At 54.4% G+C, this 26,835-nt stretch overlaps 1 protein-coding gene across 2 annotated transcripts in view; it reads right to left on the bottom strand.

Annotated features, from left to right (window-relative positions):
* ACSF3 (acyl-CoA synthetase family member 3) overlaps positions 1-25,384 on the bottom strand; it is a 50,182-nt gene extending 24,798 nt beyond the window's left edge. Inside the window, exons 1-6 of one of the 2 annotated variants that reach the window (XM_033070090.2) lie at positions 25,318-25,384; positions 22,088-22,792; positions 20,543-20,698; positions 11,480-11,634; positions 10,939-11,084; positions 5,376-5,488 (exon numbers count right to left, since the gene is read on the bottom strand). In XM_033070090.2, the coding sequence (XP_032925981.1) occupies positions 5,376-5,488; positions 10,939-11,084; positions 11,480-11,634; positions 20,543-20,698; positions 22,088-22,771 (1,254 nt within the window). In that variant the 5' untranslated portion in view covers positions 22,772-22,792; positions 25,318-25,384. Of the gene's footprint in view, positions 1-5,375; positions 5,489-10,938; positions 11,085-11,479; positions 11,635-20,542; positions 20,699-22,087; positions 22,793-25,070; positions 25,095-25,317 lie in introns of those variants that run through there. The other variant, XM_033070092.2, reaches the window with a different exon arrangement.
* Positions 25,385-26,835: the final 1,451 nt, after the last annotated feature.

The raw sequence follows: 26,835 nt of genomic DNA, 5'->3' as shown, positions 1-26,835 counted from the left end.
GCTCTTCTGGAGGAGCACTGAGGCAAAGAAAGAACTAGGCTGAGGTCTGAATGGGATAAAAAAGGAGCAATCCAAGAGCTCCTTTGGTTGTTCCTCTGGGACAGACCCCCAGGTGATGACATCCTGGCCATTCCAGGAATGCCAGTGACAGGGGGCACATTCCCATCTCCAGAGCAGAGCCAGCTGCAGTCTCACAGCTGTTCTGGGATACCTGCATGGATGAGGATGATGGTGCCAAGCACCCAGACCCACACAGCCACAGGGGTGCCAGTCCTCCAAGACAGCCCTGGCAGCTCAGTGGGCACCACCCCATGGGCTCTGCAGAGATTTGGGATGAACGTGAGCGAGGTGGGGCCGCTCCTGGTCCCTCCACAGGGACATCAACACCCCAGAGCTGCAGCCACAGCCATGGGTGACAATGCCAGCTGTCCCCAGCCCCACAGAGGCGCTGGCAACCAGCAGCAAGCTGTGAGCAGATGGCACAGGCACGGGGGGCACGGGAGGAGGGCACAGAGATGCTGGTGGCTTTCGGGAGGGACCGAGCCGGTTCCCACCCAGGACGACAGCTTGCATATGGATAAACGAGATAATTACAACCTTTGGAAGGGGGGGAAGCCCTTGGCACATCGTCCTGCTGCTGCCATCCGTCCCCACGCTCCCTCAGCCCGGGCAGGAGGAAATTGCTCGCCATAAAAGCCCTGGCTGCAGCCCTGCCTTGGCTACAGCTGTGAAGCCATTTAGCTATTGATAGCCCCCCATTGTCAGCACCAGGGCTGGGCTTTCGTGAGAGAGAGCAATTTGGGAAAGATGAAAAAGGGGGAAAAAAAAAAAAAGAGAAATCCAACAAAAATGACAACCCAAAAAAACCCAACAAACAAACAAGTAAAGAAGGAGAGAGACAATACCCGACAGCTTGCAGGGTTTCCAGGCCTCTGCCAGCTGGGAAGCTGAGCGTATGAAATATGCATTGCACTGAACAAAGCAAACTGAAATGTTCAGAGCTGGGGAGCTGTAACCCTTTCCTGGGCGCCAGAGCCACAGGGAGAGCTGCCAAAAATTCGGGGGAAAGCACCCCAGGGGAAGAAGCACTCGGGGCTGTGGGTAAGGATCAGAGCCTGAGCACAGGGGCTCAGCAGGCCTAAGGAAGGTGGAAAGCTGAGGAGCTGCTCTGGATGCCAGTGGCTCCAGGAGCAGCTGGGGGATGACTGGAAGCAGCAAAGCTGTGCTGTCCCATTTCCACACCTCTGCTCCCCAGTGATGCTCCAGGGAACAGCTCTGCACAGGCAGCAGGTGGGGACACTACCCCAGGAGGGGACCAGGAGCGGCCCCACCTCGCTCATGTTCATCCCAAATCTCTGCAGAGCCCATGGGGGGGTGCCCACTGAGCTGCCAGGGTTGTCTTGGAGGACTGGCACCCCTGTGGCTGTGTGGGTCTGGGTACTTGGCATGTGTATCCCTCACCCTCATCCATGCAGGTATCCCAGAACAGCTGTAAGACTGCAGCTGGCTCTGCTCCAGAGATGGGTTGTGCCCCCTGTGCCTGTGATCCCACAGGACTGTCACCTCCTGCCCTTGCTGGCCTGTCCCAGGTGTCCCCAGGCTGCTGTGCATCCTCAGCAGGACAGACAGAGCAGCCAGTGCAGGTGTGAGGCTGCAGCTCCTCCTCTGGGGCTGGCAAAGGTCAGGCATGACCCAGCCTGAGCCTTGGGGCTCCGTGTGGAAACCAGCACAAGGTGCAGAACAGCCAGAGGAAGCAGCACAGAACTGCAAACCTGAGCCAGGGAGATGAGCAGAGCTCAGGGCTCCTGAGATGAGACTGAGGGACTGAAGGAAAGGAACCCAGCACTCCAATCAAGGATGGGAGAAAACACAGGGAAGAACAGAGATCCAGCAAACTTTCAGCTAAGTACATTATTGATCTCCAGGGTGTGCCAGGAACAGCTTTGCAGATTACAGAGGTCCCCTGCTGCAAGCTCAGGCAGTTACGGGATGGCAGAGCAGGAACAGTCCCCAGCTCCCAGCTCCTGCCACCCACAGGCTGCTCCCCCTCCCCATCCTCCCCCTCCCCAGCTCCTGTTTGCATCACACACGTCCCAAGGGTGCTGGCACCACGGGGAGGGGAGCTGAGCCCAGCAGAGATGGTGTTAGTGGGGAAGAACAGCTCGGGGAACGCCGGCTGTGCTGGGAGCAGGAGCAGGGGCAGGCGCTGACCCTGCGAGGCTCCGCACACAATTCCCCGGCAAGGGCAGCGCTCTCTGCTCGCTGTCGGGAGGGCTCTGCAGGCACAGCCGAGGTGTGAACATCACCCTGACAGTGCCTCAGCCTCGGCACAGAGAGCACCTGCCTGCAGGAGCCCGGGGAGAGAGGTGGCTCAGAGCCCAGCTGCTGCCGGGGTGCTCAGCATCCCCAGGGTGCCTGAATTATGGAATCATGGAATATCCTGAGCTGGGAGGGACCCAAAGGATCACTGATCCAACCCCAGCCCTGCACAGACACCCCAACAATTCCTCCCTCTCCTGGAGTTCTGTGCCCATTCCCTGGGCACCTTGGGCACCTTCTGGGGGAAGAACCTTTTCCTAATATCCACCCTAAAGCTGCCTGACACAGCTCCAGCCATTCCCTGGCTCCTGTCCCTGGCCAGCAGAGGGAAGAGATCAGTACCTGCCCCCTGCTGCCTTGAAGACCCCTGAGGTCTCCCCTCAGTCTCCTCCAGCCCTCAACCTCAACAAAGCTCAGAGCCCTCCTGTGAGTGAGGTGAGGAAGGATTTGTTCAGGGAAAGGCCACGGGGTTATCTGGTGGCACAGGCAGGGTGACACCAACCAGCTCTTCCCAATCCTGGGCCAGCCCCTGTGCTGTGGAGGAGCTGATTTAAACAAAGCTGGGCTTTTCTGGGGCTGCTGGAGCGTGATGAGGGCTGGACTGTCAGATCTGCCTTGTTTTAAATAAATTCCACTGACGTTGTCTCTCCTGCCATGAATTATTAACGAATGCACACAGTGCCAGCAGCAAGGTCTGGGGCAGCACTGAGCAGGTGAGGCCCTGCCTGGGCCCCAGGTGTGAGGCACTGGAATTCCAGCATCCCTGGGAGCTGAGGTGTTGTCAGCACGGCTGCCACCTGGTCACGCCAGGGAAAGTCACCCTGTGTGCCCAGGGCACAGAAAACCCAAACTCCTGGCATCTCCACTCGTCCATCTGTGCCAACACACGCTGGGAGCAGGGACTGTTTTCCCACCTTGTGACAGTCCCAGGGACAGAGGCAGCTGGCTCTGCTCTGCTCCTGGAAATGCTGTGATGTCCTGGAGGTGCCCAGCACCTCTCTAGGTGGCTGAACAGATGGGACCATTGCTCTCCCTTCAGAAGACACTCCCAGTTAAGTTGGGACAAGAGGAATGGTGGGTGAGATGGGGACAGCTTTTCAGACAGGGACCAAGCCATGAGCCAATACCCAGAGGCAAATTATCACCTCCCCACACCCTCCCCTGGCTGATGACTTGAGAATTCACCAGAACATCCAAAAGATCCCCAAGGGAGAGCCTGATGGGAAGTGAACCATCAGCAAGGGGCAGGCAGCCAAGGCCAGCACTGGTGGGAGCTCCTGGAAGAATTGTGAGCCCTGGGTATGGACCTCAGCCACCCACACTGGGGGCTGCAGGTGAGAAATCACCAGGATAAAGGGCAAAATAAACCCAAGCAGCCTGAAGCCAGAGGAAAGAGAAGAGTTATGTGAATCCCTGCTGTGTGCAGCCCTGAGGAGGTGCTGGAAGCCCAGCACCCTACACAGATCATCTGGGCTCCCCTTCTCTGGTCACTCAGTGCAATGAGAAGGAAGGGGAAGGAGAACTGAGCAGAAAAAATAACATCCCATATTTTTTCCTCTCATAATTCAGTAGAACAACATCCACATTTCATCCTGGAAGGAGCTGCACTTTGGGGATTCTCGTGTCTGAGACCTAATTTGTAAAGTGCCCAGGGAACCCTGAGGGGAAAAAAGCATTATAGGATCATTATTAAAAGGGACACGTTATATTTCATGTCTCAGTTCCACACAAGTGGAAAAAAAAAGGCCAAGAGCAAACTCTGGGATCAGAGGACAAACCTGTGAAATGTAACACACATCCAGGAAGTGACAAACACAGGACATGGGGACTCTCCTGCTTTGCCACTGCTCAGCCACACCCCAGCAGTGACACAGAGTAAAGAGCAGCAAAAAGGGTTTTTTAATAAAAGCCACAATCCCCTCTCAGCTGTCCCCTGGGCTGTTTTACAAGTCTGGGGTGGATTCAGCTCTTACAGCATCAGAACACAAAACACAACCTGAGCACAGCCCACCCACGGGGCTGCCTGTGGTCCTGCTGGCTCCTCCACCTGCCACCACATAATTCAGACAAAACCAGATTTTCCTGAGCCTCTCAGCAGTGCTTCCACCAGCAGTGTCTCTGCACAGCCCAGGAAGCTCCTTGCAAGCCCTCAGCCATTTCCCAGGGGAATGAGTGCAGGAACCTGCTCCAGGTTGAGCATCACACCTGCCTGTGTCCCACCCATGGGGTGTGGGGTCACCCACAGAGAGGGTGTGGAGGGGAGGGGGCAGGAATGCAGACCCTGCTCAGCCACTTCTGGGGGAAGAAAAGACAGCCTGGAGCTCGGGCTGGGGCTGCTGCTGCAGCAGGGAACACTCAGCACCCCAGCACAGGGCAGACTGTGCCTCCCCACCCCAGATTCCTGACCTTGGGCACACCAGAACTGCAGGTGCAGGTTTCATGTGGAGCTCAGCATGGGCTGGACTTCCATGGAAACCTGATGGGTTTCCCCCAGTGCTGTTTCAAAATGAGTGCAACCCCCAGGGCCACCAGTCCTGCCCTTCCAATCACAGAACCATGGAATGGTTTGGGCTGGGAGGGACCTTAAAGCTCATCTTGTTCCATGGGCAGGGACTTTCCACCAGACCTGGTCTTCAGAGTGAAACAGAAGAGCTTTAGATGGGATATTGGCAAGGAATTCTTCCCTGTGAGGGTGGGGAGGCTTTGGCACAGATTCCCAGAGGAGCTGTGGCTGCTCCTGGATCCCTGAAGTGTCCAAGGCCAGGTTGGATGGGCTTGGAGCACCCTGGGACAGTGGAAGGTGCCCGTGGCAGGGGTGGGACTAGATGGGCTTTAAGGTCCCTTCCAACCCAAATCATTCCATGATTGTATGGACAACACTTGCCCAGTCCATAAAGCACCACAGCTATAGGAACCCACAAAAAATCACAAGAAACCATGACTGAATTCCTGGGAACAAGAGCAGTGCAAGCCTCATCCCTCAGGGTTTCAGAGGGCTGGGAAGGAGAGAACTTCCCCTGGGTGAAGAACTTTTCCCTGGGTGAGGAGGGCAGTACCTGTGTGCTGTTCTCATCCCCCTGGGCGTGGATGGTGTAGGATGCAGCCCCGTCCCTGAAGGTCTCGCTGGCGATGCGCACCTCCACGCCGGGCAGCGGGGTGCCCACGGAGCCTGCAGGGGAGAGCAGCATGGCAGCAGGGCCCAGCCTGCTGCTAATCACACAGTCAGGGGTGCTGAAGAGCAGCTGCTCGTCTGGCAATGGCATCTGCAGGCTGTGCTGGCACTGCAGAACTTCCTGTCCCTTTGGGGAGGCGTCGGTGCCACCGTGAGGGATGTCAGGATGGCAGTGCTGGGAATGCTCTGAACACAAACGTGTCTCCAGCCCTCAACAGTCTCTCTTGGCCACTCTTTGAAGACATCTGCACAGCTTCAGAGCTCAGGAATGAAGCTGTTTCATTTTTTATATTTTTCTTTTTAAAGAAAAAAGAGAAAGGCACCACAAAACCTACACAAAGCTGTGAAAAGAAAGCACAGCGATTACTCTGCTCCTCTACAGCCTGCACCTGACAGGGGAGGCAACAGCTTAACAGCTGAGAATTGCCAGGGATTATCCCAGTTTTAGGAGACATCAATACAATGGATAGAAAACATCACAGGAGAAAAGCAGGGATCAAAACCACCCATTCTTCCACAGGTCTCAATTTCAAAGCCAAAGGGCAAACACAGAGTCACAACCAGCACAGCTGAGCTCCAAGCTGTGTCTGTGACCCAGAGCTCCCCAAGCTGCAGCTTTCCCACCCCCTGCCTCAGTGCCTGTCCTTCCTGGGGAGCACCTGAAGGCTCAGCAGAGGGGGCAGTGTGACCTGTGAGCCTCATCCCCTGTGAGCAGGGAGAGGGACAGCAGCTCACAGCACCTGGGGCTCAGCAGGACTGGACAGGACTGAGTTTCAACTGGAGAAGGACTTTTCACAATACCTGGAGTGCCAGGACAAGGGGGAATGGCTTCCCACTGCCAGAGGGCAGGGTTGGATGGGATAATTGGGAGAAATCCTTTTCTGTGAGGGTGGGCAGGGCTGGCACAGGGGCCCAGAGAAGTTGTGGCTGCCCCTGGATCCCTGGAGGTGTCCAAGACCAGGTTGGATGGGGCTTGGAGCAGCCTGGGACAGTGAAAGGTGTCTCTGCTCATGGCAGGGGGGAGGGAACAAGATGAGCTTTGGGATCCATTCCAAACCAAACCATTCTGTGATTCTATAAATTGGTAACTCTGCTCTTTATTTAAAGGATGATCAATTTTTTCCCCTGAAGTGCCTCCAGCTGCTGCTTTCCAGCTCTGCCAGGATCACCTTGATACTGGGAATTCCCTGGAGCAGGGAGTGCAGGACCTGGAGCTCAGCCCTGCCTTCCTCTTGCATTTCAGGCATTTGGGTTGAAGTGGCATTTTCCCTGTGCTGATCTCATTGTCCTGTTGAAGCCCTGGAGATCTGCTATCCGTGACATCATGATTCTGTCTGCTACATTGGTCAGTTGCCATGGAAATGGATATGTCGTCGTAGCCCAGATTTATGGCATCCCTGCAGGATCAGCCAGGAGCAGATGGGCTATGAGGGAGTGAGATTTTATTGCGGTGAAACTACCCGAACAATTAGCAAATCTGGCTGGAAATAAACACAAAGCGACGTGGCAGCTCCGTGATCCGTGTCTGCTCCGCTCAGAATTGCCTCTGGCATTCTGGTCAGAGCACAGCCACGTCCTCCCCTCAGCACCAGCACCCCTGGGCTGCTCCCCCCTGCAGGGCAGACCCTGCTCAGAGACAGAGCTGCAGCAGGGGAAGGAGGGAGCCAGCAGTGCCCTGAGCTACCGTGTCGAGGCATTTATGGAATCACAGAATCACAGAAGTTGGATCCCACAAGGATCATCAAGTCCAGCTCCTGGCTCTGAACAGGACAACCCTAAAAATCACACCATATGTGTTATAAACAATCTTGCACCTGCTATGGCAGGCTCCAAGAGGCCTCAAAGCAAGTAACAAGTCGCAGAAAACACCCTCAGCGTTGCATGGGAGGTTACTGGAGCCACCTTCTAGACTTCTGTGGGAACAGTTTCTCCAGGGTGAAAAACACTGGGTGTGAGCAGACTCCAGCCTGCCCACAAAACACGGCATGGCTGTGGGCAGGCACCACAAAGCCAGTCCTGGAAAGCTCCTGGAGGGAGCAGAAACCAATGCAAGGAGCTGCCAGGGGCTCTCACAGCCTTGGAACCTCTCAGATCAAGGTCAGCCAGATGCCTTCCTGGGAGATGCTCTTCCCTGGATGCAAGCTGCTGAGCTGAGCATGGAGATGGGCAGTGATTGATGGGCAGCAGACTCCAGGATTAGTGCCCAGTGCTGGTCCCAGCCTTGGGAATGAGACACCAAAGATCAGCACAGCACTGACACATCTGAGGGGTGACATGTTCCCCACAGTGTTTCAGACCACAGCCCCACCAATTCCTCTCCTACTTGGCTAAAATAAAAGCAGCATGTAAAACAAGTCCCTGGTGGAGAGCTGCTTCCTTATGTTTCTGTCTGGAGAAGCTTTTCTGGTATTTAGGAAAAGTGACAAACTTGGAAATCAGCATCTGTAAAGGCTGAAAAAGCTCCTACCATTGATTAGAGCTCCACAAACCTGATAGGATTAATAGAATTTGTGCAAAAACAATGACAAGAGCTTCCCAGGCCCATGCACTTTGTCAAAATATACCCAGTGCCAACTCCACCAGGTCAGCAGGAATTTGGGCCCATTCCCAAAGGAACAGCCCCGCAGCTCCTGCCTTCACCAAGCCACAACTGGGGGGATCAGAAGGGCTGATCTGGCTTCCTCTTGTCCCCAGCCACAATCCTGAGGGGAAACTGGGGGGAAATCTCTGCTCCTTCCCCTCTGCACCCCTCCAATGTGCAGACTCCTGGATGCTGAGCAATGCTGGCACCTCGCCCGCGGCGTGGGGGGCTGCAGGCAGGAGGGGGTGACACCATTCTGCTTTCACCCCTTCTCCTCCGTTTGAAAAAGTTGTCAGCTCTTCCCAGATAAATGTAATTGGCCCCGTGCTCTGTGTCCTTTGGTATCTGGGCAGCTCGGTGCTGTTCTGTCCCGGGAGGATTGAGCAGGCCAACGATAAGGCACTCAAGGATCTCACTGTCAACAATACACGGAGTCCCCGCTGTAGCAGCTATTAGCTGCCTCTGATCTAAACCTCCAATTAAAGTGGTGATTAGGCCCAGTGAGGCATTCTCCGGCCATGAATTATTCATCTCCCTTCACAGTAACAGCACCAGGGGGGATTAGAATGAGAGCTAGTGAAAACAGAGGCATTTTAAGCAGGGTTTTAACCATATACAAGCAAACATTTATCTTTCAAATCTTTCATCTTTGCTGCTTCTGGAAATGAAGGCTCCCACACCCCCATCCCTGCCCTTCAGACCTGTGCTGTGGGTGGAGAGTGGGGACACACTGCTGGTGACATGGGCAGCATGGGCAGGGTCCAAGGACTCACCTTTCTCCTGCCACACCAAGTGCCTGGAAGAGGGCAAGGGGAGCCCCAGGATCTCTGCTCAGAGAATCACAGAATGGTTTGGAAGGGACCTTGAATTTCATTTCATTCCATGGGCAGGGACACATTTCACTGTCCCAGGCTGCCCCAAGCCCCATCCAGCCTGGCCTTGGACACTGCCAGGGATCCAGGAGCAGCCACAGCTGCTCTGGGCACCTGTGCCAGCCCTGCCCACCCTCACAGCCAAGAATTTCTTACTAATATCTAATCTAAACCTAAAGTTAATTGTGAAGTTATTCCCCTTTGTCCTGCCACTCCATATCTTTGTCCAAAATCCACTCCATTTTCCTTGCAGGCCCTTTCAGCCACTGGAAGGCCACAATTAGGTCACCCCAAAGCTTCCTCTTCTCCAGGCTGAACAATCCCAATTCTCCCAGCACTCAGAGGTGTTCCATCCCTCTGATCATCCTGGGGTCTCCTCTGGGCTCACTCCAACAGGTCAGTGCAGTAGAGAAGGACCTGTGTTGCTCCCACTCCTGGAAAATCCTCTGCTGGATGTCCCCTGTTCCCAGCCCACCATCAGCTGCCTCTGGGATCCCTGTGGTACCTGGTGACCTCCTGCCCAGCCTCTAACAGGGCACTAGATCAAAAGCTTTTTCACAGCTCCAGTAAATTATGCCTCAGCTTCACCCATCTGCTTCCCAGCTGACACTTCCTGAAATAAATTAATCAAGCCTATTCAATTATAGCCTCCTTTCTATACAGTTTCTTGCTGATCCCCACCTTTGTGAGACACTTCTCTCTCAGGGCTGCAGGAGCCCCTGGAAGGGGCTGGAGTGACAGTCCCCAGCCCCTCTGCTCTGGTTGCATGAGAGGATTTGTCTCCAGGTCCCCAGCAGAGCCCAGGATCCACAGGGATGATGCCACCAGCTCTGGGGCAGGAGCTGCCCTTCTGTGTGCCAGCCTCTGCATTGCCATGCTACTTTCAGTCTTATTCCTTTTCTCTTTCAGTCCCCTGGGAAATTTCTGGAGTCTCCACTCATTTTCCCTCATGAAAATCAATAAAAAGCAAATATAAGCAGGCCAGAGGGGCAGTGAAATGATCCCTGCCCTGTCAGCCTGGGGTGTGGGGCTCACACACAGCTCCAGCTCCTGCAGATGGGAGTCTTGTTTTTCCTGCCTGCTTCCCTCTGCTGCCTGCAGGGATGGGGCTGCTGGAGGAAGATAAAACTGGCTGAGGTGGGGTGAGGGAATGACAGCTACCCTGCAGAAGTAAAACAGAGTTTGTATTTCAAGCTGTTCTCAGGCTGAGGAGTCAACGAGGGGGAGTTTTGGCTTCTCCTCTCCCTGTGCCACCCCTGAGGGACCCAGCTCCTGCATCCCATGGGATTGGGGTGCTGTGGGAAGCTGTGACACCCAGGACCCCCCCTGGGGTAACAGCAGCTCCCCAGGAGGCTGCATATGGTGCCATGCCTGCACAGACAGCCTGTGGGGAGGCAGGTGGCACAGGGTGGGCACACAGATGGCCACGCTCCAACCACAGGGAGAGTGGGGGCATTTCACATTTGCAATGTCTCAGATCAATTTATTTCTAGGTTCCAGAAAGTACAGCTATGGAGAAGAATCACAAAATGTAGCTCAGAGGAGGGGGGGAAGACAAGGAGAAAACAGGCCCAGAGTGTACAGCAAGGTGTGACAGTTTTGAATTCCTGAAGAGGCAAGAAACAGGCACTAAAATAAGAGTGAGCAGACGTCCTATTTTAAGTGTTCAGCACTGATGGGTTGGACAAGCACTTCTGTGTGGAGAATCCTGTGTGACACCACCCAAAAATACAACTCCAGGCAGCAGGAGCTGAAGAAACACTCCTTCAATTCACTAAGATTTTGGAAGTGATAAAAGCATCAGTGTGGAGTGTGGTCAGCTCAGTGGGCACCACTGCCAGCTCTGCACACACAGCTTTGATCCCAGCAGCCACTTCCCACACATCCATTGTCCTGGCCAATTCCTCATTCCTAGCACGGCCTCTCCTCTGGGAATACCCCAAACCACATCCCAAAAAATGCCTCCAAGCAGTGGCACCTCTGGAGACTCCTACCTGGGACACGGACTCCGTGCAGAGGGTTGGACAGCGCCATCCCGATCTCAGTCATCCCATACCTCTCCAGCAAGGTGTGCCCTGTGATGCTCCTCCACTTCTCCAGGACAGGCACAGGCAGGGCTGCTGAGCCTGACACCATCAACCTGCACAGGGAAAGCCCAGCTAAGAGAGTATCCAAGGGCTCCTTTGCTCCAGGGAATTTGCAGCCTGATACAGTTCTATGTAAAACCTGCAGGCTCAAAATCCTTTTAAACAAAGATGTCCTTCACTTTCTCAGCCTGATATGGGGTTTAAGTTAATCAGGATAGCCTCTTAAAAGAGATCCTGGAGTGCAAGCAGGACAGTCCTCAGCCATGTGTTGCACATTATGAGCCCCTTCTGGCCTTCCCATGCAAGAGTGGCTCACAACTAAACAATGTCACCCTTGTTCCTGTCAAAGTGACACCAAAGCACAACCAGCACTGACAGAGGTGATGCTGAAAGGAAAACCTGGAGCATGCAGTGAGCCAGCAGCAGCCCCTGCCCACAGCTCACCCACCTGATGTTCTGCTGGCAAAAGGCATGCACGAAATCCTGCACCTGGGGCTGGGTGAAATGCTCGTCGTAATATTCCATCAGCTTGGCATAGATGGTGGGCACTGCCATGAACACATTGACACGGGGAGCTTCAGAGCTCAGCAGCTTCTTCCACACCTAGGAAGGAAGGGAACACACATGGATAAAAACTCACCTTTGCTATCTAAGATTTCTTGGAAGTACAGCTGGAAGCTGTTGTGTGCCCCTCATCCCTGTCCAAAACAAGTTCCCAACTTTCATCACACCCTTATTTCCCAAAGCACAACGTTCATCTCTCATCCCACCGGTGGATCCCCCACCCACCATCACTCATGAGGTGATGGAAATGGCATTTTTTACTCCTGTCATGTTACAGCCAAGAATTTGCCCACAAAGATGGAAGGTTGTGGCAGAATCAGTTCATTCCCTTGTCATGCACAGCTTCCCCAGTTTTCCAAAGCATGGGAGCTCTTCTTTGGAAAGACACAGCCCACACCTGATACACAATACACAGCTTGGAGCCATGGATTTCAACCTCTGAGGCAAAGCTGGGAAGAGGGAGATCAGGCACTGGGAGTGAGATTTCATGAGAATGGTGAGGTGCAGAGCTCTGTCCCTGGCGAGAGAATCGGAATCCACAGGTACAGCAGCTTTTTTGGAGGACCACTACCCCAACCACACTCTTCCTGAGTGGGAATAATGTTCTTCAGCTGCAACTCCTGCTGATCAGTGGGAAATACGGATGGGGGCAAATTCCAGCAGCCACTCTGCTGGGATGTGGACAAACACCTCTGCAATGCACAGCCAAGGGGTCAGAGCCATAAATGTCACACCTGAGCCCCTTCCTCGCACACCTCACCACTCTCCCTGCCAGGTAAGCTCTTCCCAAGGCAGGAGGGATCCAAAGCCATCAATAAATCAGAGCGCCGCCGTCCCTGCCCCGCCGGTGACAAACGCATCCCCTAACAGCTCCTGACACCGAGCGCTGCCTCGGCGCTCCCCGGGCACGCTCAGCTGCACACGAGGCAGCCAAGGCAGGGATTGATGGAAGCAGAGCCAGGGATTCTCCTTCATGCTGTCACTCTGCCCCTTCCCTCCGTTCTGCTCGCTCGGGCTCCGTCTCATCCCTTTCTCCTTGGCTGCTCCCCCCGCATCTCGCACTCCACTGCTCCAGAACAATCAGCTCCTGAAAAAAACCCTCCCAGCACAGGGGGTTGTTGGGAACAGAGCAGGACACGGCCACAGAGGCACCGTGCCACCCAGCAGGAGGGAGCTGACGCTGCCTCCCAGCCCAGGGATGCCCTCGGTGGGGATGCACAAGGTGCAAACCCCATGGACATGGGAGGTGGGACATGAGCACTGCAAGATCCCTGGGAAAGGAAAGGAAAGCACAGCTGGAATTGACTTTCTTCATGATGGGTGCTAAGTCCAGAGAGGGAACATTTCACTCCCTGCAGAGACCCACCTACCAGCCAGAATAGGTAAAATTGCATTTAGAGGGTCTAACCTCCCCCATGCTCCTCCCAGCCCCTTTTTCCCCCCAGTATCTTTCCCATTCCAGGCAGCAGGGTGGAGAAGGATCTCTCCAAAGCCAGGGCTGAATGGAGCTGCTCTCCTCAGCCTGTGCTCCTGAGAGTGCTGTGGCCAGGGAAGGACGTGTGATGGCAAGCAGGGATCAGGACTGTGCTGAGGGGATTGAAGGCAAACAGATGCTCAGGGGCTGTTCAGCCCTTGCTGTGTGATTTTGTTTTGCCTTCCCAAGCCCTGAGCAGCTGTGGGAACGCGGGCAGACTTCCAGTCTGGTCATGCAGCAGAGTTTTTGTCACGAGTTTGGAGCTGAAAAACCCCAAACCCATCTAAACAGAGCAAGTCTGTCTTGCACCCCAGAGTCCCCTGACCCCACGTGCTAGCTCAGCTCCTGCCTTAGATAAAATCCTCCCTCCTGCACTGCAGTTTTTCCATGTCAGTCCAGCTCACCCAGCAACAGCCCCTTCCTGAGGATAAGCAGCTGCCTTTGGATTTGTGCCACCAGCTGCTGGGGTGATCTGCTGACAGCCAAACCTCTCCACCTGCTCTGCTCCTGCTCAGCCAAATGTGGATCCTTCCCATGTGTTTTAGCAGGACTAAGCTGTGCTACAAAGCTGGCAGCTCCCAGTGCTCTGCAGAGCCCAAGCTGGCCAGAGGGCTTGGCACTGCCCAGCCAGCTGGAACAGCTATTCCTGGCTTCTAACTACAACTCCGGGCTTGGAGAGGAGGATCTGGGAAAGCCTCGTTACCTGGGACTAATCAATCAACCCCGTGCAAGGCGCCAGCTTTGTCCTGCAGCACCCAGCACCAGGCCTGGAACAGCTCAATCCATCCTCCCTGGGGTTATCCCACTGTCACTACAATAATTCCCTGTGCACAGGGGACTGGCAGCCCAATGTTCTGGGGTTTTTTTTGCTCATCTGATCCCTCCAAGTGCTTTTACAAAAGCATGGATTGAGGAAGCAAAGATGGCACTGCATGCCAGGCTCTGCAGAGAAGGGAAGCAGCAGCCTTCCCATGGAACATGCTCAGGAGATGGATCAACGTTCCTTCTAAGATAACCAAGAGCTAGAAACAAAAAGTTTCTCACTGCAAGAAAGCAAGAGTGGGAACAGCTTCCCACCAGCAATAACGGCAGCAAATGCTCTGGGTCAGGGCTGCCTGTGCCAGCAGAGAAGTGGGAGACCTAATGTTCCCAAAAGCCTTCCTGTCAGCATGACATTCCTGATTTTCCTCCCCTCCCACTGCTCAAAAGCATATCATGAGCTGGCCAGTGGGATTTTGCCATCATTAAATGAAAAGAAAAGGAGAAAGTGACACCAGTGGGTGCAAAACAAGCGCAGCAAGGCACAGCTGGGAGATTTTTCCCACGTAGTTTTCCCAGCACACAGATGGTGAATGAGGATGGAGGAAAATACAAGCGGCTCCAAGGGGCAGCCAGTCCATACAGCAACCTTCCCAACCAGTCTCCAGACCTGCTAAGGTCATCTGAAGGAAGAGATGTGAGGAGAGAGGAGGAAAGGCAACAACTTTTCCCTTTAGAGAGGGAGATGTGCAATGCCATGAATCACTCAGAAACACCAAATCCAATACCTGGGCATCTTCTCATGCAAAAGGAGAAGAGAAAGTGGCAAACCCAGTTATGTGCTAAACCATGTAAGATTTTGGCTGATAGAAGATTCTCCAAACCAGCCAGAAGCCATAAATGAAGCAAACATCAGCATGGATTTTTCCATCAGGCCACAAAAGGCTCACAGCCAGCCCGTGGTGCAGCCTCTATTGACAGACACAACAGCTCCTCTCTTCTAGAAAATTATTGAGCCATTTTCAGTTGTAATTGAATCTTTTCAAACCTTTTCAAAACTAACAATGCCTCTAATGCAAGGTTAACTCAGCCCTTTATCTCCCTCTCGCTCGGGAGATGGGTCTGTGCTGAGCACTGACTGCTGCCATGTGGGAAGCACCATCGAGGAAAAGGGATGCCGGTGATTTTTGGAATGTCTGTGGGAGCAACAGGGCCAAACCAGCTGCTTGTTTGGTGAGATCCCGTGCCAAACACAAGGGTGGGAAGCTCCTGTAACTCAACAGCAGCAGGGAAGGGACTGCAGGACCACGCACACACATCCAGCACCAAATTATCCCAAAAAAAGCAGATGGGAGATAGGAGAGCACCAAGGGGAGCTCTGCTCTCTCCCAAGGACTGAGCCTCCAACACTTCACGACCAATATGCAGAGAGAGAGAAACATTCTTCTCTTCAAAGAGAAATCAGGCCCTCGGTGGCTTCGTCTCATGTTTGTTATAACCCCAAACTGTTTGCGCTCTGTGCGACTCTGGTTTTAATCATTTATTCATCAGCACTGTTTGATGGCCCCTCTGCATTCCAGGCTGAAGCTTTTAAACCCTTCCTATGCTGGAGGCATACTGAAAGGAGCAAGTGCTTTCCCTGGGACCTGGAAATATAAGTAAATATGACAGGTTCTGGTTCCATTTTTTATATTTCCCCACACACATCAAAAGCCATTACTTGGGAACAGATGCTGAGGACAGACGGCAGATCTGGGGAGAGGGGAAAGAAAACCTCTAACTTTTTAAAGCCAGGTCTGTGAGAAGTGATCAAACATAATCCATTCACTAGTGACCTGCTCCTCCCTCCACCGACTCCTCTTTGAGTCTGAAATAAAATTACTCCTCTGAAGCCTCCCATTAACAGATGAAAAGAACTTTCAGCCTCTCTCCAGCTGAAACTGGATGGGGGCCGCGATCCCCAGCGTGCCTGGATATTGGAGCTCAGGCTCCTCTGCTTGGATTTGCTTTTCCTTTCAAAATAAACCAAAAGAGCTGCCCAGAGTGATGTCTGCAGAAGTGACAGATCCAGGGGAGAGGTTCAGTGCAGCGCACGCTTCTCCTTCCCGCAGGCAACAGCGACTGCTGAGCCCTGGGTCCCCCTGGGCAGCCCAGCCAAGGCAGCAGCCCCAGCACCCAGCCCAGCCTGGCTCACACACAAACACCAGTGACAAGGACAAAGTTTGCTCCCAGATACAGCACTGGCTTTCCTGGCCTTCAGGAATTCAGGGCTGTGAGCACACGATGAAGCAGTGCCCTGGAGCAACACATCCCACTCGTCCTGTGCCAGGTCTGCAGCTCCCTCCTACCACAGGGAAAGCTGCTACGGGGGACAGAACGTCAGGGAAAGCTTGTCCTGAATCACACACCACCTCTGGGCACACAGCATTCCTACTTCCCTAGAAAGAAGAGTCCAGACAAGACGGTTTTGATGGCTTTGAGTGTGACATTGTAAAACAGGGCATGGCTTTCAGAGGGCTTGATCCTCGGAGCACCTTAAATCAGACACACAGCGAGGCTGGCACTGAAACAGCAGCTCCTGGAACTGCAGGGCAGCAAATCTGCATCCTGGCATATTTATCATGGAAGGGGTTGCAGGGCACAGCCAGGGCTGTCAGTGCACAGGCAGCACATCACAGCTCAAACCTGCCCAGCAGAGCCGAGCGGGCAGCACACGCCTCAGCTGGGTCACCCCCAGTGCAGATTTCCATCAGCTTCCCCCAGGTCTCCTCCTTCAGGTTTTTCAGCACTCTGATTTCCCACTCTGCACAAGAGGCTGGAAGAACTCCCAGGATCTGCTCTAGTGAGAGCTGACAGGGAACCTTTAGCCATTAGAACATCCTCCCCTTGAGGCAGGATCAGGGTGTCCAAGGCAAAGACAAGCTCTTCCTGTTGTTCAAGCCCAAAATGGATCCTCTTTGCCCAAAATCCACTGCAGAGGATCCTGTAAACCACACACAAATTGCTCCAAAATGTCCAAGGAGTGTCTGGTCTGGCATGGGGACATCAATGTGTGACTGTCACAGCAAGCACAGGGGACACACAGGTCTGTCTCTCCAGACCCAGTGACATTTCCATGCAGCAACACTCACACCACAGGCTGTGCCTGAAATGATCCAGGGAGGGAGATGGAGGGAGGGAATCACCAGGAATGGATGCTCCAGAGGGTGCCTGGTGCAAGCCCTGATGCTCTGAGCCTTCTGAAAGACCTGGCCAGGAGGGGAAGGCTCACCCTGCACTCCTTCCTTAACAGACACATTCACCTCTTCTCTGGCCACCAAAGTGCACAAAATTTCTACAAACACAGCACCTTTAAAATCCCTACCCCTGGAAAAGAAATTCCTGCTGCAGCATCTGGGACAGGTCAGCAGCAGCTGAGAAATGCAAACAGGAGCAGAGCAGCTGGAAGAGTAAACTCAGCTTGGGAGCAGGTGATGGAGGGAGGAGCAGGGATGCTGAGGCTGCAGCTTGCTCTGGCTCCTCAGGAGCTTTCTGCCCTCCCACTTCTCACCCTTACAAACCAATAAAACAAGAACCCAGTAAGATCACAGCCAGCCATGCCCCACACAGCTGCTGGCAGAACACCCCTGGGGCTCACTGCTGCTCTCCTTCCTGCTCCACACCCACCTGTGCTGAAAAGTGTCCCCCAGAGCCATCCCTGCCATCCCCACAGACAGGAGCACTGGATGGGCTCCCTGTGAGGACACTGCACCCCAAGGAGCACGAGCACCAGAGGACTCAGCACCTCATGTATGAGCTGACTAATTCTGGAAACTAAGGGTCCATTTATTAATAAATGATTAATAGATGCAGCCATATTTTTTAATAACTTGCAATAAAAAAATGCTACGAAGAGCTTAAGCAAGACAGTGTTAACAGATGGTGCTATAAAGTGAATTATAACATGTACAGTAGCTAGTGCAGCGTAATGGATGTCCTCATTTAATAAAAAGAATCTGATTTTATGCAGCAACTTTCACGCTTGAGGCACCTCAGCACACTTTAATGAGTCCTCCTGGCCTCAGCAGTAGCCACAGACATCAGGTGCTGTTTTAGTGAGAGGAAGGATGTTGGTCAGGACACTGGGGCCACTCCACAGTCCTGATTTTTAACCTTTCCTTGGACAGCTCCCAAAACCAGATGTGAAGGTCTGAAAGCTGCCACCTCCCACCCCTGCACGGCGGGGAACGACAAGCGAGCCGTGCTCTGGGGCTGGGAACGTCTTCTCAGTGGGAAAAAAAAAAAAGAGCATTATTCCCACCACCAAAACCAGACTGCCATCTGTATCCACGACTATAAGGCACGCTGCAAATTATGTAATTTAATAAACACTGTAATAATAAAGTATTTATTTTGTATAATGAAGTGTTAGTGATTAGAAACCAAACACACATCGGGCGTGCTGCTGCGGTTTCTCTTGAACCTTTGCCAGTATCACTCAAGGCTAAATATGTCTGCAGCAGGTTCAGAGTAAGTTCCTTGCCTTGTTTTGATCAGCCTGTCAAGTGTTTTAGCTGCCAGTCGAGTTTCTTTATATCACACTATAATTGGCTGCTTTCTCAAGGTGCAGCCAAGGAAAAAAAGCACACGGCAAAACTCGGGCTCCTTTGGCAAAATCCTCCACTGCTGCTTTGCTGCAAGCTGATTTCAGTAGCAAAGGGCACTTTGTAAACAGCTGGTGAAAATAGAGTGGAACTGAAAGGCAGCTTGCAATAAACTCCAGGAGAAAGCCTTATTTACCCTCCCTTGCTCGCTTTGGAGTGTCGATCAAACCACTTGCAGCTCCCAGGGGAGGCCCTCGGGAAAAAAACGGGAATAAAAGAAAGCAGAGAAGCAAATGCCGCCCTCCAGGGCCCCCCGTGCACCTGAGAGCCCCGCCCGAGCTCTGCCCTCCCTGCCCAAGGTCAGGGTCAAGCGGCCACTCCCGGTCTGTCCCCGCGTGTCCCCGGTGTCACATCTGGGCAGAGCTTTGATCAGGAGAGGGTCCCGCTCCCCCGACCCCATCCCTCAACGTCAGCTCATTGATTCGCACATGTCGGGAGCGAGCAGAGGAGAACGGGAGGGTACCAGGGAGCATCAATCACGGTGGCACAGGACGTGGAGCACCGCGCCCTCCAGAGGCTCCGCTCCAGCCTCTCAGTGCCGGCCCCGCCTCTCAGCGGCACCTCCAGGGCTGCTCCAGCACAGCCCCGCTGCACCCCGAGCCCCTGGGCTCACCCTAATGACAGCAATCTTTGGGTGAGAGCACAGCCATGGCAGCCAGGGACCTTCCTGCCTTCCACCACAGCATCCTACCAATTTATTCTGGAAGTGCAGAGCTGCCCCGCTGGGATTCTGGGGCTGTCCCCCCAAAAAGGGGCAGTGCTCAGGTGTCAGAGCCATCCTGGCAGAAAAAGGAAGTGTGCATTTTCTGTGGCTGCTGCTCTGAGAAGCAGAAATGAGCTGTGAAGAATCACCCGGCCCTGTGGCTGCTCCTGCTGGAGCTGGGCCCGCCCTCACCTGGCAGCAGCACAGCCAGAGCTTCCAGGTGCATCCACACCTGTGCACTTTGTCCTTTCCAAGGGACAAGCCTTCCCAGCACGTGCATAAACTGACAGGGAGAGCAGGAGCACAGGCTCCTTTGGCTTTCCCAGGGAACTCTGCAGTGCCAACAGCACCCTTTCTGCACCTGAAAACCCAACTGTCCCTGAACTGTGACACTGCAGACACCACCAGGACACTGGGACATCTGGATGGATGGTGCTGCATCTCAGGGGCTGGGAAATGTAGAACCTGTTCCACCTTTACTGCTGCCTGTCCCTTTCCTTCTTCTCTTTCCACCGAGTTCACTGCTGCAGGGAACAAAGGAGAAGCAGAACACTGGCACTGGTGTTTCCTGGCTCAGAGAGAAAACAACATTATAAGAGCATTTATTTCACTAAGGTTTCCCCCCTGCCACTTTTCCTAAAAGCTGCAAGGAGGTCTGGATCTGCAAACTCTCACACCACTGAGTCCAACCCAACAGCTCTGTTAACTCTTGTTTTTCCATGGAGGAAGAGACATCTTTCCATGTGAGGAAAAGCAGGATTTCCCTTACCTGGGCTGCACAAAACTCAAAGGCTGTGTTCTGTCATGTAATGCAATATAAAGCACTAAGGATGTAGGACTAGAAGGGGAAAATTTGGGAGGGGCTGCCCAGGGAGGTGGTGGAGCCCCTACCCCTGGAAATGTCCAAGGAATGGCTGGACATGGCCCTCAGTGCTCTGGGCTGGGTGACAAAGTGGAGATTGGTCACAGGGTGGACATGGTGAGCTCGGAGGTCTTTTCCAGCCTCAGTGTTTTGGGGATTTGGGGAAATGCAAGTCAGTAAAAAATTCAGCAAGAAGCACACCACTAACATACAAGAGAAAAACCAGCATTTCCACCTTTCCTGGCAGTAAAAAAGAAAAAATTCACAACCCTGATTCTGGATGGAAATGCTCTTGGTGAGCACACAGGGCTGGGAGGGGCAGTGCAGCATCCCCACTCCAACATCACACACGAGCTGCACCCTCTGCAAGAGCACATTTACCTCAGACTGAGCACCCAACCAACACACACAGGCTAAAGGGGCTGGAATTCTTCAGGAATTCCTCCCCAGAGCTGCTCTGAGTGCAGTGCCTGGGGTCCTGCTGCTGGATGTCCCCCTGGGCTCACCGTGTCCGCGCTGAATTCCGGGAACATGACGCACGTGGCTCCCACCCACAGCGGGCACAGCAGCTTGTTGATCACCCCGTGGACGTGGTGCAGGGGCAGCACGTGCAGGATCACATCCTCCTTCTTCCACTCCCACTTCTCAACCAGCCCCGTGGTCTGCAGAAGAAAACAAACAGCACAGCCTTAGGGCAGGAGGGAGGATTATCCCAAGGTTTTCCCAAATTGCCTGGCAGGAATTCCAAGCCTGCCTGGGCACAAAATCTTTTCTTTAGGATCAGTGTGGGAAAAATTCTCACCACACCAGCAGAACACAAGAGGAACACCTTCAGCATCCTGTCAGGAAATGTCTTTGAATCAGCAAAGCCTTTTCTTGTTACTGAGAAGTATCAACAATGATTTTAAGTAGGACACACAGAAATATTAATCTGCTGCTGCACATGCAGATTTGGCAGAAATAGTAATCAAAAAGCTAATTTTCCCAGAATTCTGTTGCCATAGTTAGGACACTGATGACATCAGGCTTTTAGCACCTGTAGGGGATAATCAGTAGGAGCAGGAAATCGCTGATAAACAGAAAGCAGGTTTCATGTTAGTAAAAATTATGGGAGTATCAAGCTTCCAAAACACTCTGCTCTGAAGGGATAATTATCTGAAGGGATAATTATCAGGTTTCTGGGTCAACAATGCCCTTCAGAGCCCAGTGCTGGCAACTGCAAAGCTTATTTCCAGCCACCTAAAAATAAGAAAAGCATCTGAACAGTGGAATTTGGTCGTGTCTCTCACAACCCTCTTCCACAGGGCAGGGAGCAGCTTTTGGGCTTCCTGCAGGACAGCACAAAGGATGGGGACTGCTCAGGCCACCCCCCCAAATAATCAGCATGTTTGTGAGGGAACAGATTCTTTGCCCAATATAGCCAAGCCCTGGCTCCATCCATCAAGGCTTTCATTCCTGCTGGGACACTGCAGGATCTGAGCACCCAGAGCAGCAGCAGCTCTCGGAGGCATCCCTGCATTCCCTGCCCTCCTTCCCTAATGGCAGCAGCCTGGCAGTTGCAGGAGCTGATAACCAAGTGGTGAGCTAGTCAGCAGGCTTATTCAAACTTTTAATTCCTTTTGGCTCTGAGAGCTAATGGATTTTTTTGCCTTGGGGATACAGAGCTGAATAATGCACAGGCTTCACACAGCACTGGGCTGGGCTAAGACATTTTCCAATTAGGAGGAAAGATTCTCCCCTAGTCAGAGGGTAGAAAAGCAAACTGCAAAGAAATCAGGTTTTTTACAACAGGTTTCATCCCTTCTGCTTTCCAGGAAAGCAGGGAGGAGAATCCACCTGCCTCAGGATGCAGCTGCAGCATGAACAGGCCAAGGTTTGGAGCCTCACACACTGCTGTGTGCTCACCTTGCAAAGGTGGAGGAATCCCGAGCTGCAGCCCCACAGCTCTGCAGGAATCTGGCAGTGGAAAGGTGTTTGCAACCCCAAATCCCCTCCACATTCCAAGACTTTGTGCTCTGTCCTGAGCTTGGCAGGGGGGCAGCAGCACTCACCACAGCCTGCACGTTCTCGTGGGTGCTGAGGACACCCTTGGGCCTCCCCGTGGTCCCGCTGGTGTAGATGATCATGGCTCCTCTGTCCTTCCACGAGGAACAGCTTGGCAAGGGCCCCTCCTCCGTGGCTGCAGATCCATCACCTCCAGAGCTGGGAAGTGGCAGCACTGGGACTCCCAGTTTCTCAGCACTGGGGGTTATTTTCCCCAGGAACTCCTCGGCTGCGATGAGCAGGGCGCTCTGGGAGTCCTGGATCACGTACTCCAGCTCGGGCACCGGGTGCTTCCTGTACAGGGGCACCGCGATGCCCCCGCTCATCCACGCAGCCCACTGGGCCACCACGTAGGAGGCATCATTGGGGCACAGGAAGGAGATCCTCTCTTCCTTCAGGTCCCTGCTGGGACACTGCAGGACCCTGCAGATCTCCCGGGACAGGCGGAGGCTCCGGCCGAGCAGGTCCCTGTACGTGTGCTCCCCGTTCCGGTCAACGATGGCCACTTTGTCCCCAAAAGCCAGAGCTCTGGTGAACACGGGGGTGATGTCACTGCTGCAGGTGGCCCAGGCCGTGTGCAGAGCCCTGTGGGGACAGCCAGCCCTCTTCCCATGCCATGTGCAGCGGGACAGGTCCCGCAGGAGGCAGCGGAGGGGCCGGCACAGCTGGGGGAAGAGCAGGGGGAGCAGCATCCTGCCAGCACTGAGGTGATTCTGCAGAAAGCAATGATGGGAGCAGGTCAGGGATTGCCCAGGGGGTTATTCCCACCCAGGGAAAGTGGCAGCCCTCATTTGAATAATATCCACTCTATTATTTATGTCCCTGCCTCAGAGTGCCACACCCTGGGCAGCCCGAGGATCCCTGCGTTCTGCCACAATGGAACAAGGAACAGAGTCCCTTCCCTCACAGCCTCCAGTCCCCAACATCCAGCTGATTTAAATGAGGAACCAGTTTTCACAGAATCCCAGAGTGGTTTAGGTTGGAAGGGACCTCAAAGTCCATCCAGCTCCACCCCTGCCACAGGCAGGGACACCCTCCAGTGTCCCAGGCTGCTGGCAGGCAGGGGGTGAAGTGAGATGGGCTTTAAGGTCCTTCCCAAGCCAAAGCATTCCACGATTCTGTGAAGAATCCTAAGCCCTCTGCACAGCCTGGAGCAGCCTCTCCACACTGCAGCAGGGAGCAGAGAGGAGAGGACAGGGCTGTGGCAGGAGAGAGAGGGGTTTGCTGCACAGAATCCAATCAGCACCAGAACATCCCCAGAGGGATTCCATGACAAGAGGAAGCAGCCAAAGGATGACAAGCTCTCACTCTCTGAGAGTGTCCGTGACACTTCCTTGATGCTGGCAATAACAACCTGATTTTTCCCATTTTTTTTGATAAATGCCTATTAGTGGAGCAGCTCAGCTCCAAGAGCCTCCCAGCCCAGCTTCCCACTGTGGGGATGAGCTGGAACAAAGGGGATCCAGCCCAGCAAGAGCTGGCCAGGGCTGCCCCCAGCTCAGGCTGCACAGGAGTTTATTTCCCGTGAGCCCTGCGGTCTCTGCCCTCCTCCTTCAGAGCATTTCCCCACCCAGACACTGGCCCTGCTCAGATCTTCTTTTGCAAATCAACCTCAATTTCTGCTTCTGCAAAACAAGCTTGTGATTTAGAGTGGAAACATGTGGGGGAGCAGAGGCTTCAGCCCCAGAGCAGGGTGAGCGTGGGAACTCCTGACATTTGCCACCAGCATGGAAAAAAACAAAGCAGCTCAAGGCAGAGCTCGTGTGACGTCTTTGCATTGCTCTGGAGAGACTCAAATGTAAAATCCTGACCTAATGCACACCCTAAACTGAACCTGTGGCCATGGCAAATTGTCAATGCTCTGAGCATTAAGAGGGGTGTGACCTGGAAGCTGTGTTTGCTCAGGATCCGTGTGGCTGATGCTCTCAGTGCTCTCACTGCTCCTCCTGCTCTTTCCAAAAATCGAATTACCCCATTGCCACCAGTCTGTGTTTAATGGAGCAATTAACAGCAGCACTTTCAGCCAGCCTGGGAATGCTGGTTTCAGAGAGATGGGGTGATGGTGTGTGCAGGCACTTGGGGCAGGGATGTAAATCCAGGGCTGTTTTCCATCCCCTCCCGTTGCTCAGGGATTCCTGCTGCCACAAACTCCTGCACAGCACACCTGGAAACAAAGTTTGTCCCTAGAGCCCACAGGAAGGTGGGGGGAGTGCAGAGATGTGGCTCTGCTGCCTTAGAAGGGAAGGGTCAAAGCCCCCTGGAAGGGAAAATCCAAGCCCTCCTCTTCCTCCCAAGGCTGAAGATTGCAAAGCAGTTGGAGAGCTCTCCCCAGCTCCCAGCACAAGAAAACCAGTGCAAACTGGGAGCTGCCCAGCCCTGTGCTCTTTGCACCCCTCTGCAAGCTCTGAGCATAAAGGGCAAAAAATGCATTCCCTGGAGTAAAATGACCCTTGGAGTTACTGTGAGCTGTTCCAAAGTGAATTATTATAGGAATAATCATTGTTCCAGCTGTGACCGTGGAACTGCCAGTGCGAGTCTGACCTGCAGGATTCCACCCTGTCCTCATCTATAGGCACGGGAATACAAAGGGATTCCTGGCTGTTTCTACAACAGAGATAAAAAATACTTTATTCTTAGAAAATCATAAAAAAATTCTTTATTCTTAGAAAATAAAAAAGTAACTAAAGAGACTTGGAACAGGCATCAAGCAATGTCTCAGATGCTGACTGTTCTGTGCTGCTCACAAAACAAAAAATAGGGAAAGGTTTGGATTGGAAAGGACCTTAAAGCCCATCCAGTGCCCCTTCCACTGTCCCAGGTTTCTCCAAGCCCCAGTGTCCAGCCTGGCTTGGACTCTCCCAGGGATCCAGGGGCAGCCCCAGCTTCCCTGGGCAGCCAGCGCCAGGGCCTCCCCGCTCTCACAGGGCTTCATTCTTCTCTCATTCCGGAGCGGATTCCCACCCTCCAGCTCTCTGCCCGCAGCCTACTCACGGCGCATCCCAGAGCAGGAATAACAAGAAACCTCTCCCCGCGATTCCCGAGGAACGGCAGTGCCCCCGCCGCAGGCCCCGCATCCAGCGGGTCCCGCCGGGAAGGAGGGCCCGGACCGAGCGCACCGGGCCGAGAGCGGCCGGTCCCGGCTCGCCCCGGCTTTGGGACACCTTGGGGCCATCCCGGGCAGTCCCAGCCCCGGGCCCGTCCCGGCCCCGCCGCCTCCCGCAGCCCCGCGGGGCCTCACCTGCGGCCGGGGGACCGCTCCTGCCGCGCACAGCTCCGGCGGGAACGCGGCGCCGCGACCCGAACGTTCCGCGCACCAACGTTCCGCCTCCCGCACCGGGTTTGTGGGGATTCGGCCCCAAAACGTTCACGAGGGGCGGGGTGAGGGCACCGCGGGGCTGAGTGTCCCTGTAGCCCCCCGGAGTGTCACCGGTGTCATCGGATGTCGTGGCGGGCGTGGGTGACGACACGGTGCTCCATCTCTGCCCCGCGGGTCCTGGGGCCATGGGCCTGGTCTGCAGGATTTTGGGATTTGGGCAGGGCTCAGGGGTGGCCTGGGCTCGTGGAACCCACACAGAGATCCCTGAGATGCACAGAGATCCCAGAGATGCACAGAGCTCCTGGGGACACACAGACACCTTAGGGACACACAGACATCTTGGGGACATACAGACACCAAGGGACACACAGACATCTTGGGGACATACAGACACCAAGGGACACACAGACATCTTGGGGACACACAGACATCTTGGGGACACACAGACCTCTTGGGGACACACAGACACCCTGGGGACACACGGACACCCTGGGGACACACAGAGGGCCCTGCGGTGGCACACGGCACGTCCCCCAGGCCCCGCTCCCGTGCTGGTGCCGTGTTTTTGCGGCTGTGCGCGCTGGGCCGTGAAGCGGCACGGCCGGGGTGACCCCCACCCACCTCCCCAGGTGTGTTTCCATCAGGGCTGCAGCCCGTGGGGTGCAGCGGGCTGGGAGCGGAAACGGGGCCGGGATCCCAGCGCTGGCAGGGACAGCACCCAAGGCTCCTGCACAGCCCTGATACCGGAGTGCCATGGCACAGCTCCCTCATGGCACAGCTCCCTCATGGCACAGCTCTCCATGGCGCCACTCCCTCCTCATGGCACAGCTCTCCATGGCACAGCTCTCCATGCACAGCTCTCCATGGCACAGCTCTCCATGGCACCGCTCCCTCCTCATGGTACAACTCTCCATGGCACTGCTCCCTCATGGCACAGCTCTCCATGCACAGCTCTCCATGGCACAGCTCTCCATGGCACAGCTCCCTCATGGTACAGCTCTCCATGGCACCTCTCCCTCATGGCACAGCTCTCCATGGCACTGCTCTCCATGACACCGCTCTCCATGGCACAGCTCTCCATGGCACAGCTCTCCATGGCACCGCTCCCTCCTCATGGTACAACTCTCCATGGCACAGCTCTCCATGGCACAGCTCTCCATGGCACAGCTCTCCATGGCACAGCTCCCTCATGGTACAGCTCTCCATGGCACCTCTCCCTCATGGCACAGCTCTCCATGGCACAGCTCTCCATGCACAGCTCTCCATGGCACAGCTCTCCATGGCACAGCTCTCCATGGCACCACTCCCTCATCATGGCACAGCTCTCCATGGCACAACTCTCCATGCACAGCTCCTTTGCTCTGTTGCACAGTTCCCCTTGGCACAACTCTTGCACAGTTCCCGTCACACGGCTCCCCAGCGGATGCACTGCACAGCTGC

The sequence above is a fragment of the Catharus ustulatus genome, chromosome 11, assembly GCF_009819885.2.
Source record: "Catharus ustulatus isolate bCatUst1 chromosome 11, bCatUst1.pri.v2, whole genome shotgun sequence".
Classification (NCBI taxonomy): Eukaryota; Metazoa; Chordata; class Aves; order Passeriformes; family Turdidae; genus Catharus; species Catharus ustulatus.
Note: the sequence above shows the minus strand (reverse complement) of the source record. Positions and strands in the feature narration are given on the sequence as shown.